At 41.8% G+C, this 15,670-nt stretch overlaps 1 protein-coding gene across 1 annotated transcript; it reads right to left on the reverse strand.

The window, feature by feature from the left end:
• Nucleotides 1-3,020: 3,020 nt before the first annotated feature.
• On the reverse strand, nt 3,021-4,559 carry ANKRD34B (ankyrin repeat domain 34B). The gene has a single exon (XM_052644272.1). The coding sequence runs from the start codon at nt 4,557-4,559 to the stop codon at nt 3,021-3,023; it is 1,539 nt and encodes a 512-aa protein (XP_052500232.1).
• Nucleotides 4,560-15,670: the final 11,111 nt, after the last annotated feature.

Here is a 15,670-nt window from a genome sequence, read left to right on the forward strand (position 1 = left end):
CTTTCAGTATTAAGGTCAGCTGTCTAATCTCAATTGAGACCCACGGGATGACTTTACAACCAGGCTCAAACAACCTCAGCCCCTAAAATGTTCCTAGGATTGACAGAAGACTAAAAACTCTTCCAAATATGGCCAAAAAAGTTTAATACTATTAAATGTTATTTTCATGTTGGGATAAGAGTGACAACAAAAGTTATTCTTTCTTAGTTTTCTATTTACTCAAAGAAAATGTATATGGCACAATTTCTTTTCAGATTATGTTAATTTTTATCATTAGTATGTGTACTAAATACTGAAAATAAAAAATAGCACTGATACTCAAAATGACATTTAAATCTTTATTGATATCATTTTGGTTATAAACTAATCGAACTACATATTCTTCCAAACTGTATTCTTACAACTTAAAGCCAAGAACTTTTCTCAGTATTAAAACTTCCAAAAAGGGTTGAGTTACCTATAAACATCAGGCACGATTCTAAGTTCTGAACCAAAAAATACTTTTAATGCAATTAATATTAATGTTTTTCAAAACATTAAATGGAAAACTTCCAGTTTCCATTTATTTTTCAAATAAAAGCCACAAGAAATTAATTACTATGTTATACAACTTGCTGATATCAAGTTATAAAGAAAAGCATCATGTCAATTGCTAGGACCTCAAATTAATAGTTTAATTTTTTTAGGTTCTGTATAGTTTGATTTACTCTTTGTTGTAAAACTGCTAACTTGAAATAAGGACTCTGTATAGACACCATATTTTGAAATCATGTAGCTAATATATCCATAATATTTTATGATAGTAGCATCACATTCATTTATTTTGTTAGAAACTATTCACAGGTCCTAAATACTAGGTGATTAGAATGTCACACTAAGGAAATTACCCTTATTATTCTAATTATATAAATATCTAATAATTATATCTCAGAAATAAAAAGATATTCTTTAATATTGACCAAATGCTTAATATATTTTGTATTTAAATTTCTACTGGCTTTCTGTATTTTAGCTAACCTAATATAATCTAATAATCAGATTTTCTTTTTTACAACAAAGCATTTAGTTTCTCTTGTGATAAATCCCAAACTTTTTTTTTTTTTGGTTATCTTTAGAAAGACAAGAATAGTTTGATACAAGAAAACAAGAAATGTTTTTAACAGTTGTATTATCTTGTCATTGGGAATGTACAACTAAGCTTCAAAAAACAATAACAGGGATGAAAAGATACAGAGAAAGAATTCCATAAAATAACATTAAAAAAAAAAAGGCAAAAACTCACTCTAGTAGTTTTGCCTGGAAAATTCCATGAACAGAGGAGTCTGGTGGGCTACAGCCCCTGGGATTGCAGAGTTGGACGTGACTAGGCATGCGCACACTGAACTGAACGGCACTGCACTAAGATATAGTAATAGGTAACCGAACTGCAAGTAGATATAGCAGTGGATTAACACACTGGAAAAACATGTATCAGAATCATTCAACAGATTCACAAAAACCAAAAAGAAGAGAACATCAGCACACAAAAATGAAACTCATCAAACTACAAAAGGAAAAACAAAAATTAAAAGAAAGGAACAAAGAAGAAACAAAAAATTACCTGGAAAACAAGGTTTACAAAGGCAATAAATACACACCTATCAGCAATGACCTTAAATGTCCATGGATTAAATGCTCCAATTGAAAGATGCAGAGTGGTTGATAGGATAAGAAAACAAGAGCCTTCAATATGCTGCCTACAAATGACCCGTCTGGGGGGAAGGACACACATAAATTTAAAGTAAAGGGATGGAAAAAAGATATTTCTTGCAAACGGGAATGACAAGAATTGGAGGCAGCAATACTCATTTCAGAAAAAACAGACTTTAAAACAGATGTCATAAAGATAGATAAAGGACATTATATGAGGATTAAAAAAAAAATCTGGATCCACATTGAGTTTATGGACTAAAGAGTTAATATTATTCCAAAATGCCTTCATGTTTTAAAAAAATCAATACTCTATTACACTGTACATATGAAGGCTCATTGAACTATTCTACTTTTGTGTGATTGAAAATGTCCATAATATGAAATAAGAAAAAATGTTCTGTCAACAGCAAATGAACAGAAATGTTCCTTTGACTAATAATCCTATAAATTCAATACTGCAGAAGCTTAGTATCCGGAAGAAGTTTCAGTAAACTCTGTCACAATGTCAAGCAACAAACTAACATTTTTGTTGTTATAATTTCTTTTCACTGCCTCTAATATTTTATGTATTTCAAATGTATTTTATTCTTGCTTTAGCCTTACTATATTTGCTCTTGGGAAATAGAATAAAAAGCAGAAAAGATCCTATTAAAAAAAAGGCAAAGCAAAAAATAGCACACAAACATTTGGCATAGATTATAACTAGCTTATAAAACTCAGATCTGCCATTTTGACACTGATTAAGCTGACAACACGTTAGCTGCCTTGTCTACTATATTGGTTGACCATTAAAAATATTAATTAGATTGTCACCTACCTGGAGTCAAGATTTTTCAGGAATTAGTTCATTCTTTCTCTGTAGCTTAGGCTTATTGATCATAGAACACGTTATAGCTGTTAATGTTTTCTTTTATGATGTTGGCATCATGGCAAATTACAATCTTGAAATGCTTTTTAAAAAATTACTGATTTGAACACAATGTTTCCTAGTAAAATTTTGGCAAAATTGAAAACTCTTATTATCTCCAACATATGTAACCTTCTTTGTTTGCTTATTTTTGTTTAAATTAAAAACTTGGACCACATAAAGTTTGTTAACTATGGAAGGTTTTTTAAAAAAATCGGTTTAATTTTATTTGAGAGAATCTCTTTTCAAAAATTATCTATTATTTGTATATCTACAGTGCATAGTATGATGGTACACAGTACATTTTGATAACCCCTATTATGAACTATCCAATTAAGTTTTAAAAGGATGAACATTTGAATCTTCTAGTTCCGTATTTCTCTGATAAAATGTGAACAAAAATGTATTTTCTCGCCATGTCTTAAAAATTAACTAACTGCTTAATTTGTTCTGTTTGCAATGATTGTCTCCTTAACAACATCTTTTTACTTTTGAATTCTTTGGGGAAAACAGGAACTGTTGGCATAAGCACTTTTTGACCACAAGAAAGAAGGCTGGAAATCTTGTTGCTGACATTGATATCTGATATGGGAGGGTGAGGGTTCACATTTAAGGGTGGCAGGAATCCTGGTCTGGTTTGTGAACTGTTGTGATCTAAAGGGAAAGCTCCTGAACCACGCCTTTCTAAAAGGGCATGAGTTCTCCTGCTCAGGGGACCTGGGGGGATATTCTCCAGCAATTCTCTGGACCCTGATAACAAAGAAGAAGATGGCGAAAGAATCTTTTTCTTTCCTATAAGTGCTTTGCCTTCGTCTGAAGCTGCAGGGGTAAGACCAGCTGAGAGCTGGGAATCAGAGCTGTAGTGATTTGCTCCTGAGTTTCTTTTTTGAACTATACTTCTTAGGGTGGAAGCAAATATTGTCTGGTTAGAGTCTGGGTCCTGATCCACTGGGATGTCAATGCATTGCTGATTTCCTTCCGAAAAAAATGACTGATGATTTACTTCATCAAATGACATCTTTCTTGAGCTGGCCTGATCAAAGGCTCTTAGCAAATGCGCAGTGTCTTTTACATCAATACTTTGGTGCCTAGTAATGAATCGCTTGGAAAGTGCCAGCCGGTTGGCTTTGTAAGATAATTCTTCCTCTGGAGTAATATCCTGAAGCTCCTCTTGTAAGGAGGCCACTCTGTGCATTAATAAAGGAGGACTCCTGATCCAGTGAGGAGCCTGAGGGAGCTTGGGCCCATTAGGGGTTAGAGCAGGCTTCCTCACAGGGGAGCCTCGATCCCCAGTATCGTCACTGCTTCCTGCAGGCTCCGTATCTTTAAAGCCAAAAAGTGTCGTTTCAGTTTCAGAAGAATGTGAAAGTGGTGATGAGGCTGTTTTTAAGTCTATTTCTGAAGGAGTGGCACAGGTGGCTGGAGTATGACACCCATCCATACCCCCAGGAGGCATATTTAAGTACTGTTTGGTGGTGTGCCTGCCAGAGGGCGATTTTGCTGTCGTTATGATAATGACCTCTTTCCCCTTTGCCTGGCAAGCACTAAGGAGAACTTTCAGGGTCTCTCTATCTTCTGAATTTATAGCATAAACCAGGGCCGAGGAACTAGAATGATCTTGCAAGCTGAGGTCAGCCCCGCTCTTTAGGAGCAACGAAACAACTTCAGGACCAGCTTTTTCTAAGCAAGCATGCATTAAGGCAGTTTTCCCAGATTTGTCCTGTATGTTGGGATCAGCATTGTTTTCTAACAGGTACTTAACCATTTTGGCTTTACTGACACTCTGGTGATCAACATGTTTGGTCTTACAAGCAATCATTAAAGGTGTTTCCCCACGGTCATTGCTCTCATTGATGTAGGCGCCGCCTTCCAATAAGAGTCTTGTAAGGCGAAGCCGGCTCTGATGGACTGCTTTAATTAGGGAATTTCCATCACTGGAAATTTCTACACATTCATCCATCTTCAAAAGTCAGAATCAATACCTGGTTATCAAAGAAGATGAAGAACAAAAGATTAGTTGGAATCAATGTCTCAATTTATATTCATGTTGTTATTCACAATTTCTGAAATATGTCTAGAGAAAGAAGACATAAATAAGACTCTTCTTTAATAAATACAGAGCAAAATAGTGAATTGCAAAATTTAAAAATAATTTTATAATAGTAACAACCTTTAGGGTATTGAAACTAAAATTTACTTTAAAAATCTTCATCGAATATTTATGATATAACACTAGCCTGGTATTTCTCTAAATCCCACATTAACTAAATAATCATCATCTTATTTTCTACTTGGAAAAAACATTTTAAAAATAATATTAAAATGCAAATTTAAGCAAAAAAGCCAAATTTCTGTGTAACTGCAACTGAATCAACTAAAATACAGCATGTTTATGATAGCTTAATATAAAATACTTCTTAGTATTAAATTACTTAAACATGCTCTTCAATTAAATAGTATAAGATCTAGATTTCCAATTTGAGAGGCATTTTGATGTTTCTTTTAAAGGATGAAAAATATCTGGACTACAAGATGTTAGAAGAACTGACGTGTCTGACACTGAGATAGGAATGATGAGCATGTGATTATGCATTTTTCTTGATTCCATTATTTAAATCACATACTGACTAGGTTACGGGATTAGCAATGTACTATTGGGTTAAATTTTGACAGCTGCTCCAAAAGAGTTTTCTAGGCTAAAACAAATGAAGACACGTAGACTTCATAAACATTTTATTGTTATCATTAAAACGGAAAATGATTTATGTTTAATTTATTTAAATCATTTAGATTCAAACTCACTCAGCAGATAATTTCATTAGGTGGTAAGAATTATATCTTTATCAAGAGCCAAGGAAATGTTAGTTTTACAACAGTCCTTGAAGCTAGGGATAAAAAGCAAATAAAAGTTTATGTAATATTTAAATCTATTTCATTTAACTTGGTAGCTCTGATAAATTGAGAAGGATTATTTATTCTACTCATTTACTTTTAAGATTAAGGATATTGGACATGAATTTCTATTGGATAGTAAAACAGATAATAAATATGACTTCTCAAAAGAAAGAAGAGATGAAGAGAGCAGAAAGAAAGTGAAGAAAAAAGGGATTGACATGTACATAGAAATTAATTCAGTGATAAACAGCTATAAGCTCTTAATATTGTGATGGGCGCTGAGCTATAACGGTACAGGCCCCAGCCCTGAGGAGCTTATACAGCTGTTTGGAACAAGCAGCTGGTTATGGGTTAAAATCATGAGAACACACAGACTTTAACAGTGTGAGGATGGAATGAGGGCTTCACAGAGACCAGCCATTTGAGCTAAGCCTTGATGACTGTGAAAGAGTTTGGCAGGCAGAAAAAGGGGGAACGGACAAGCAGAGACCACTCCTGTGCAAAGACCTGAAGACTTTAATTAGCACAGTTATTTATCACAGATCAGGTTTTATACCAATACAATAATCAACTTTAGGAAAATATACTTCAGCAGATGATTATGTTTAGGGTGATATGGCAGAACAAACACATCTAATTTTTAACCCTGCCTGAAACCCCCTGAAAGTAAAGATTTTTTTTTTTTCTTCAGAAAGACGTAAACTCACAAAGATAGCAGGAAAAGGACAGAAGATGACAGCAACGTTTTGGAAGCCAGAAAGCAAGCGAGCCAGTGGTAACTGACTCAGCCAACCTGAAAAGGCTGTGTGCCTTGAGTCTTCGGGGCAGAGTTGAGAGCTAACCCGTGTACACTACAGGATCCTCGGAAGAGGCAGCAGTTGGAGGCTCTGGAACTACTAGTGAGCAAGTGGAGAGTACAGCCCTCCTAGAAGGTTAGGAGAAGGACTGTGAGAGAGGTAGTTAGATCCCTGGGACTTGCTACAAGAAGCGTGGTGGTCCTACCTGAAACTTGTTAAATGTGCAAAATCTCAGGCTCCGACCCCAGACCTACTGAATCAGAGCCTACGGTTCAACTAGATCCCCAGGTGACTTGCATGCACAGTAAAGTTTGAGAAACACTTAGCTACTCCAAGCCACTCGGAGACAGAAGACTGTCATCTCCCACCTCAAAAGATGTCCAGTTTATTCTCCACACACGGTAAAACGGAGAATCTCTGGACTGCGAGACACTGGGTATATCTGAGGATAAGAAAACAGGAGAATAAGTGACTGTATGCTTCTTGTTTAGTCACTAAGTCACGTCCGACTCTTCTATGACCTCATGGAGTGTGGCCTGCCAGGCTTCTCTGTCCATGGGATTTCTCAGGCAGGAATACTGGAACAGGTTGCCATTTCCTTCTCCAAGGGATCTTCCCAATTTAGGTACTGAACCCTTGCAAACCCACATCTCCTGCACTGCAAGCAGATTCTTTACCACTGCGCCACAACAACGATGGTATGCTTACTGACCATCAATATGAAAGGACTCACAGCATTGCCCCCCTACTCAGCTTCAAGAAGGACCGCAGCCATGTCTTTATTCTTCAGAAGAAAACAGAATAGGCTTCTCTCAAGAATGTGACCTACCAAGGAGAAAATACCTCGAGTACTGATCACAGGGATTCCTCAACATGCCACCCAAATCATCCCACAGGGTGATATTAACATCACGCACATGCTCAAAGCTTCACATTAGCTTTTTAACCCAAGCCCTTTAATCACGAGCATGCAAACAAAAAAGCCTCTTACATTAAAGGTAAAGACCAGAACAAATAGAAAATGTAAGCTGGAGAAGTCCAGAATATGAAAGCTTCCAAAACTCATTATCCTCAAAAGGATAAAAAGATATTGTAACCATGAAACAAGGATACCAGTCTATTAAAAAGAATATTCAGAGGCCATAAAAAGCTCTCAAAAGATAAAAACATGATACAAACTGCAAAAGTCAATAGAACGGTTGAATAATAACGTTGATAAAATCTCTAACACAGTCAAGCAAAAAGAATAGAAAGAAAAAAATGAGAAAATTAGAGGACTAGATCAGAAAATCCATGATCCAACCAACAGAAGTTCCTGCTAGAGAAAATCGTGGGGGTGGAGGAATGGGTGAGCAAGAGAGGAAATGATGAATAAGATCAAGACAATTTTCTAGATGTGAAGGACACAAGTTCTTGAATTTAAAGGGCCCAATTAGAACACAGCACAATGGATGAAGACAGACCCTGACCACAGCACATGGTTGTAAATTTCCAGAACACTGAGAACAGAGAAGATTCCACAAGTTTGGAGGCAAGTAAGGGGAGTGGAATGGATAAGTCACCTCGTAGAGGATCAAGAACTACAATGGACCCAGATATATCAACAACAATAATGAGAGACAACAGAGGATATCTTTTTTTTTTAATGTGAAGGATAAATGATTCCCAGGTTAGAATTCTCTACTAGCTAAACCATTAGTCAATAATTGGGAATCACTTTCAATTGAATCCCAATTCACTTTCAGGAATCTACTGAAGAATACGATCTATCAAGATGAAATGGTGGAACAAGAAAGAAGAAACGAGATCTGGAGATCATCAGAGGAGAAGCAACAAAGATCCCCAGGAAGATGGTGAGATGCCAGGATAATGAATGTGCACAGGCATCCTCTTTGAGATCATACTGCCATTTTACCATCTTGTTAACTTAGGACCAAATGCCCAGGTGAGCCTGACCTCACTTCTTTACCCGGCTTGCTTTCTCCTCACCATATCTCCGCTCTCCCCTCCATGCTCTGCTTTCTGGGGCAACCAATGACGCTCAATTCAGCCCTGCTCAAATGTTCTGCTTTGCCCTGCTCTGAGATCTGAGGATAAGTCATGATGTGTGTGTGTTTATGTGTGTGTGTGTGTTAGTTGCTCAGTCATGTCCAACTCTTTGAGACCCTAGGGACTATAGCCTGCCAGGCTCCCCTGTCCATGGAATTCTCCAAGCAAGAATACTGGACTGGGTAGCCATGCCCTTCTCTAGGGGATCTTCCTGACCCAGGGATCAAACCTGGGTCTCCTGGACCACAGGCAGATTCTTTACTGTGTGAGCCACCAGAAAGCCATGAACTTAGGAGGAGAAAGACTCAAAACCCACTGCCTTTGGATATCCAGTATCTGGTTGACACTGTAGCCTGCCAGAAGCCTTGTCATGGTAAACCCATGTTTCCCAGGATTCACTCATGGCCTTGCCCAGAAGGGCTCTCGTAAACACTCAGGGATGCTGAGCTGAACTGAGATCCAGAGACTGTTCAACTTATCTTCTCCTGAGAACTTTTTGCCATATTTTGGCAATACTGATCTTCCTTTATTCAACTAATTTGTGCTTGCTACCTAGTTGACCAAAAAATAGTCTACTTAAGGATTATATACAAGTGGGAAACTGGGGAAAAAAGAAGCAAAGGGAATGATCTACATAATAGTTAAGACCAAGTGACCTCTTGGTGGGAATCAGGAGAATAATGCACTTTTGGAGGGACATGGAGAGGTTTTTAAGATTCACGTGATGTTCTGTCTCTCAACCTGGATGGTGTGTATATAGGTGTCCATTTTATTTTTATTCTTCAAATAGTATATACTTCATATACTCCTCTATACGATACTACTATTCTCTATTGTAAAATGAGACATGTATACAAAAAAGAACATAATATTTATGTAAGAATGTCTCATAATTAAAATTTATAAAGGGCCATATTAGGTTTCAGTTTTCACAACATAAATCACTTTTTGTGGTGTTTTCAATAGTATTTACACCTAGACTTTCAAGGTATTTCAGCTAGTCAGCTCCTATAAACAGTATTCAAAAGGATATACTTACTTATTCATTTCCACTTCAGTTTCATTAATGATGTTAAGCAAAGAACAACCACTCAATATATGTATCTATAAATACAATGAAAGTAATACATAAAATACATTATTTTTGTCCTCTGTGCAACCTTCTAAAAAAGCTATTCCAGAGCCAGATGTACCTGCAACCTAGGAATTTATGGTTGGCTGACAGATTGGGGCCCAATTCGGAGGTCTATTCAGAAAGTGAAACATCTGAAAAGAGCTCACATGAGACAGTGATCACAAGAATACCTCCTTTTAGCATTTTTCATATATTTAAATGGATTTAATAAAGCAAAGCGATTTATAGAAATGAGCTGGAACATAATATAAAATATAAAAACTACTCTGTAACTGCCATTCAAGAAGAGGTAATAGTATCAATCATGTAAAAACACCTCTGACCAAAAGTAGCATTTGAGAGAGATATTCAAATGAGAACCAGTTGCCAGATACCAGATTTCAGTATTAAATATAGTTTCTAGTATTGGAGCCAAACCTCTTTCTTTATTTTTTTTTTAAAGTTTTAAAAGAATCTTTTGGAACAACATCCAATTTTTTCACCTATCCTCATGTACAGACCTTTCTTCACAGTGCTAAACCTGGCCACTTCCTGTCATAACTTTCTCTCCCACAGGGAAAGTTTCCCTCTCAATGGGAGAAGAAGGGGAGCTGGCTGGGCTGTCTAAGCCAGGCAGTGGTTCTGCCGTGGTCCTGTGAAAAGAGAAGATGCTGTGGGCTCCAGGGCTGGAAGTGGCACCACTAGCTGGTGGCAGCTAGCAAGGATGGCTATCATGCAGCTCTAGGCAGATCACGCCCCTGAGTACTGCCGGCTGTCAAAACAACAAGGCCTAACTTGCTCATTATAAAGACTTCTAAGCTACTGGATCATCGAAAAACCAAGAAAGTTCGAGAAAAACATCTATTTCTGCTTTATCGACTATGCCAAAGCCTTTGACTGTGTGGATCACAATAAACTGTGGAAAATTCTGAAAGAGATGGGAATACCAGACCACCTGAACTGCCTCTTGAGAAACCTATATGCAGGTCAGGAAGCAACAGTTAGAACTGGACATGGAACAACAGACTGGTTCCAAATAGGAAAAGGAGTACGTCAAGGCTGTATATTGTCACCCTGCTTATTTAACTTCTATGCAGAGTACATCATGAGAAATGCTGGGCTGGAAGAAGCACAAGCTGGAATCAAGATGGCCGGGAGAACTATCAATAACCTCAGATATGCAGACGACACCACCCTTATGGCAGAAAGTGAAGAGGAACTGAAAAGCCTCTTGATGAAAGTGAAAGAGGAGAGTGAAAAAGTTGGCTTGAAGCTCAACATTCAGAAAACAAAGATCATGGCATCTGGTCCCATCACTTCATGGCAAATAGATGGGGAAACAGTGGAAACAGTATCAGACTTTATTTTTTTGGGCTCCAAAATCACTGCAGATGGTGACTGCAGCCATGAAATTAAAAGACGCTTACTCCTTGGAAGGAAAGTTATGACCAACCTAGATAGCATATTCAAAAGCAGAGACATTACTTTGCCAACTAAGGTCCGTCTAGTTAAGGCTATGGTTTTTCCAGTGGTCATGGACAGATGTGAGAGTTGGACTATAAAGAAAGCTGAGTGCCAAAGAATTGATGATTTTGAACTGTGGTGTTGGAGAAGACTCTTGAGAGTCCCTTGGACTGCAAGAAGATCCAACCAGTCCATTCTAAAGGAGATAGGCCCTGGGGGTTCTTTGGAAGGAATGATGCTAATGCTGAAACTCCAGTACTTTGGCCACCTCATGCAAAGAGTTGACTCACTGGAAAAGACTCTGATGCTGGGAGGGATTGGGGGCAGGACTGTAGCCCCCAGAGGAGCTGTCCACAGGGATTCTCCAGGCAAGAATACTGGAGTATTTTGCCATTTCCTTCTCCAGGGGATCTTCCCGACCCAAGGATCTAACCTGGGTCTCCTGTATTGCAGGCAGATTCTTTACCAACTAAGCCACTGGGGAAGCCCACCATGTCTCTAACCCACAGGCTATTTAAATAACATAAAAAATTTGAAATGTTGTTTTTCTAGAATCTATAAATAATGTTTGCAAACATAAATGGAACCTAATAAGTGAACTATGGAATAAGATACCCCTTTAAGGGCATTTTCCTTATAATTTCCAAATACAATGATTTCAGCATTAAAGATATGAGTAACATAAGGTATTAATTATTAAACAGCTGGATAAATTGCTTTTATTTTAAAATTAAACTATCTTTAACAAGGCTCATGATTCATCATGGCACATTTACTCTACTCTTTAACAGCCTCGCTCAATCTTCTCCAGGGGATCTTCCCAACCCATTGATCGAACCCAGGTCTCCTGCATTGCAGGCATATTCTCCACCATCTGAGTCACAAGGATGGTCTCCATCTCCCAAAGCTCTTCTAAAATTACCGTTTTTTTTTTTTTTAAAGATATCTATTCTGAAGAACAAAGAAAACTGAAAGAGGGTAATATCAGATGATCAATTTCAAATATGCTGAGGAGGCAGAGGTGGGGGTGGCATGGTTAACTGCATTAACATAGTAGAAGCTACACTGTTAAGCCCCCCAGGGAGATGGCCCCAGCGAGAAGGGAGCCAGTTTACCAGCAGGACCCTGGAAGCTTAGGACATGGAGGTTCCAAATGACACAGAAATTGGCAATGAGGCACAGGGGTGAACATGACAGGATGGTTAGATAGAACAACTGGACCCCCAGAACTTTACACGACCCCAAGTAGACAACCACTGTCCTAGGCAGGAAGTGAAGAGTTGTTCTCTAAACAGATTGATCAGGAAGGCTTCAGCCTTGGAAGCCACGTGCTGAAAACGGAAGAAACTCAGAGTCTATAGACTACATGGTGCAATTCCCAGCTCGCTGCCCTGACACCAGGATACTGGGAGGTAGGAAAAAGAAGTAAAAGACATTGGATCTCAGAATTATGAGCCCTATTAAAAAATCTCTATAGATAAATGAAGCAATTCAAATCATAACCACATTCGCCCCTCCAGACACCCACTCTGAATGGAAATAGAAAGTTACCTGAAAATGTTATTCAAAATTTCATACTTCACTTATGTCTTTTCTCTCCTTGGATGAGTTTTCTGTCAGCCAGCTGTCAGTTCCTACTAAAGGAAATCAAAGCTATTCAGAGCTACATAAATACCAATAATTTGTTCCACACATCTCTCCCATTTGGAGTCTAGTTTTTTAATTCCCTGTTAAGGAAGACATCCCCACAGTGTTTGTGCAGTTAATCATGTTTCACTGATTATAAATCTGTTAAGTGTTAGGAGTGGATTCTACGCAGGGCAATCCTGTGTGTGTGCATTTTCGCACACACACACACACTCACGCACACAGGACGCAGCCTGCCCTGCAAGGACTGTTGAGCTCTGGCATTTACCTGGTCTGCCCCATTCTGTGCTGAGGTCTGCCCCATTGATGTGGCTGAGGGGGGAAAGGTCAGAGAACTCCCAGAGTCACTTCTCTTACCCTCCTGCTCACCAGGACTTAATAGATGTTCCCATGTTCCTTCTCTTATGTCTCCTTGTACCTTAGATACCGGCTTCCCCCACTTTATCCCCACTTTAGTAATGGGGAAACAGAGGAAAGTAGAGTTCTGTTTTGAGTACCTTATTTGTGTGATATCTACGGACTTCCCTGGTGGCTCAGCGGTACAGAATCCTCCTGTAATGCAGGAAACGCGGGGTGGGGGTTCAATCCCTGGGTCAGGAAGATCCCCTGGAGGAGGGCATGGCAACTCACTCCAGTATTCTTGCCTGGAGAATCCCCACGGACAGAGGAACCTGGCGGGTTATGGACCATAGGGTTGTAAAGAGTCGGACATGACCAAAGTGACTGAGTGCATACAACCTTCATTGCCACCGGGGCCAAGATGCTTTAGAAGTCATCATGGAGATAACAGGCTTGGCCTTCCCTGTGGCATTTTTCTCCCCAAGCCACCCCTAGTTTTCCTGTCATTCAGGAAGAAATTTTACTTTCCTTTGAGCCTCTTAGTCCACCTCCAAACAGGATCTATGCTTCCTCCCCAAAAGTTATTAATATTTATCTGGCCATGGTGAGGAAGGGCAGCAAGGGGCAGGGGCGGGGAGGGGCGGGGTTGGAAATTAACAAATGGGTTTCAAGCAGGAAACTCAGTCCCTCACCTTTGCCCCAGGTTACCCTGTCTTTGTGCTGCGTGCAGGGGACCAGAGCATGCTCAGAGGGGGCAGCAGGCAGTGTGTCAAAGCCTGGGGCTCTGTCTCCTCCCAAGTTACCAGCCCTGGAGAAGCTGTTCCTCTGAGCCTCTGTTTCCCCATTCCTAAAGTGGGGATAATATTTACTGACGACGACTGTGAGGATTTTAGAAGATCCTTATGTATTTGCCACTTAGGAATTCAATTATGACAGTTTCTTAACATGCATCACTAAATGTGAATGCTCTGGGCTAGGGGGTCTGAGAATGGGAGCTAAGGTGCCTATAACCAACAGGTCCTCCACCTACTATGGGCCTAACATAGAGAGCTTGCTAGTTAGATCACAGGCTCCACTCCCCATAGGGGGTGCTTCTTATATACACTTGGAAAAAATCTGCGACAAACTCGTCCCCCACTCCCACTTCCTATTAGCTATCAGTCCCTGCCGGAGGCTCCCCACCAGGCTGTCTCCATCATTCTACCTCCAGGGCATCTGAGGCTTAACTCTGCTGCAGGAGCGAAGGGCAGAGACAACTGCCCTGCCTCAGAGTGGGCAAAGAGAGCCCACAGGTCTAGAGAAGAGTACAGCCTTGAGTTACAGCAGCCGAGGTACTGGAGGTCTCCTGCCCTACCCTTCCCAGACAGGTCTGAGAAAGTCCAGACTTGCAGTGGGCGGCCCAGGCCAGGATGTGGAGGCCAGCTGCACCTGGAATGAGGCAAGCCTGCCTGCCACTAGCAAAATACGTGTCTCCTTCCCTATGCAAGGGAAGGGACAAAGCTAGAACAAAAGATGCCACTGAGATTGTCCCAGGGAACGTCATGACTTGCCAGGTAAAGTGTTCTCTGGCACCGGGCTCCTAAGAAATATTTAGAAACGACCCAAGCTGGTAAGGTTTGCTGTCTTTCCCACGCGCACCCTCAAAGGGCTGGTTACTTCTACTTACTGCAGGCGACCCCAGGTCTCTGGTGCTGGGCCCTGGGGAAGCTGCACCCCCACACCCCTCTGCAGAACCCTCACCCCCGCCAACCCCGCCTTCCCAGCACACACACATAAAGACATGCAAACCTATACCTCCAAGTCTCAGGGAACCAAGGTGATGGGATTTCCAGGCTGCCGAGGATTCTGGCGGCGTCTTCACAGTCCTCGCGGCCTCCGGAACGGAGTTGTTGCCTCAGTTTTTCCCGAGAGCGGGGAGGGAGCGAGCCCGAGGAGCTGTCGGAGAAGGGCACAGGAAGGTGACTGGGGCGACAGCGTCGGGACACCGATGGGGGCGGGGTGCGCGTTTCGTCGCCTCTGCTCCGAGCCAGGGCACAGCTGGCAGGCTGAGGCGACGGCCATCCACGAGAAGGGGTCCTGACCAGAGTCGCTGCGGAGCTGTCCCCGCACCGCCCGCCCGGGGGACACGGCCCTCCTTCTGGGAAATGGCACGCCCGAGAAGAGAAGCCATTGCCCCTCTGCTGGGGACAGGCGCACCTCTGGACCCCGGTTCTCCGACAAGGGGCCTGGGGTCCTGGTGCCAAAGCTGTATGGCCCCAGCAGGCTCGGGGGGCCCGGCTGCCGGCCCCTGGGCGACTCGCATTTGTGAAGACAGTGACTGCAAACGGCTCCGCAGCCGCAGCTAACCCGCGCCCCGCGCCCGGCCCGCACCTCCCACAGCCAGGCGGCCGCAGGCACCTGCGGAGACGCGCCCAAGTCTGCCCCTCCGACCCGCGCGCTCTGGCAGTCGAGCGCGCGCCGTTCCCGCTGCGGCGCCGACCCGCGCCCGCGAGGCCCCTGCCCGAATCCTCTCAGATATCCTGCGGCCGCCGGCTGCCCTCATCACTTCCCCGGCGCTGCAAGGCCGAGAAGGACGCGAAACTCGCTCGCCCGCGGGGTCCGAGCCCGCGCCGCCGCAGAGCCCCCGCCAAGAACGGGCGGGGACTGCGGGAGGCGCGAGTGTGGGTTTGGCGAGTGTGGGTTCCGCGGAGCGCGCCCGGCTCGGCGGGGCAGAGTCTGTGGAAAGGACCCTGCGCTCCGGCGGCCCTCGGTGGGCGCCAGGGCTCC

This window comes from Budorcas taxicolor, chromosome 7 (assembly GCF_023091745.1).
Source record: "Budorcas taxicolor isolate Tak-1 chromosome 7, Takin1.1, whole genome shotgun sequence".
Classification (NCBI taxonomy): domain Eukaryota; kingdom Metazoa; phylum Chordata; class Mammalia; order Artiodactyla; family Bovidae; genus Budorcas; species Budorcas taxicolor.

Excerpts from the sequence above, each read along its gene's own strand:
- ANKRD34B (XM_052644272.1), bottom strand. The coding sequence starts at position 4,559 with ATGGATGAATGTGTAGAAATTTCCAGTGATGGAAATTCCCTAATTAAA.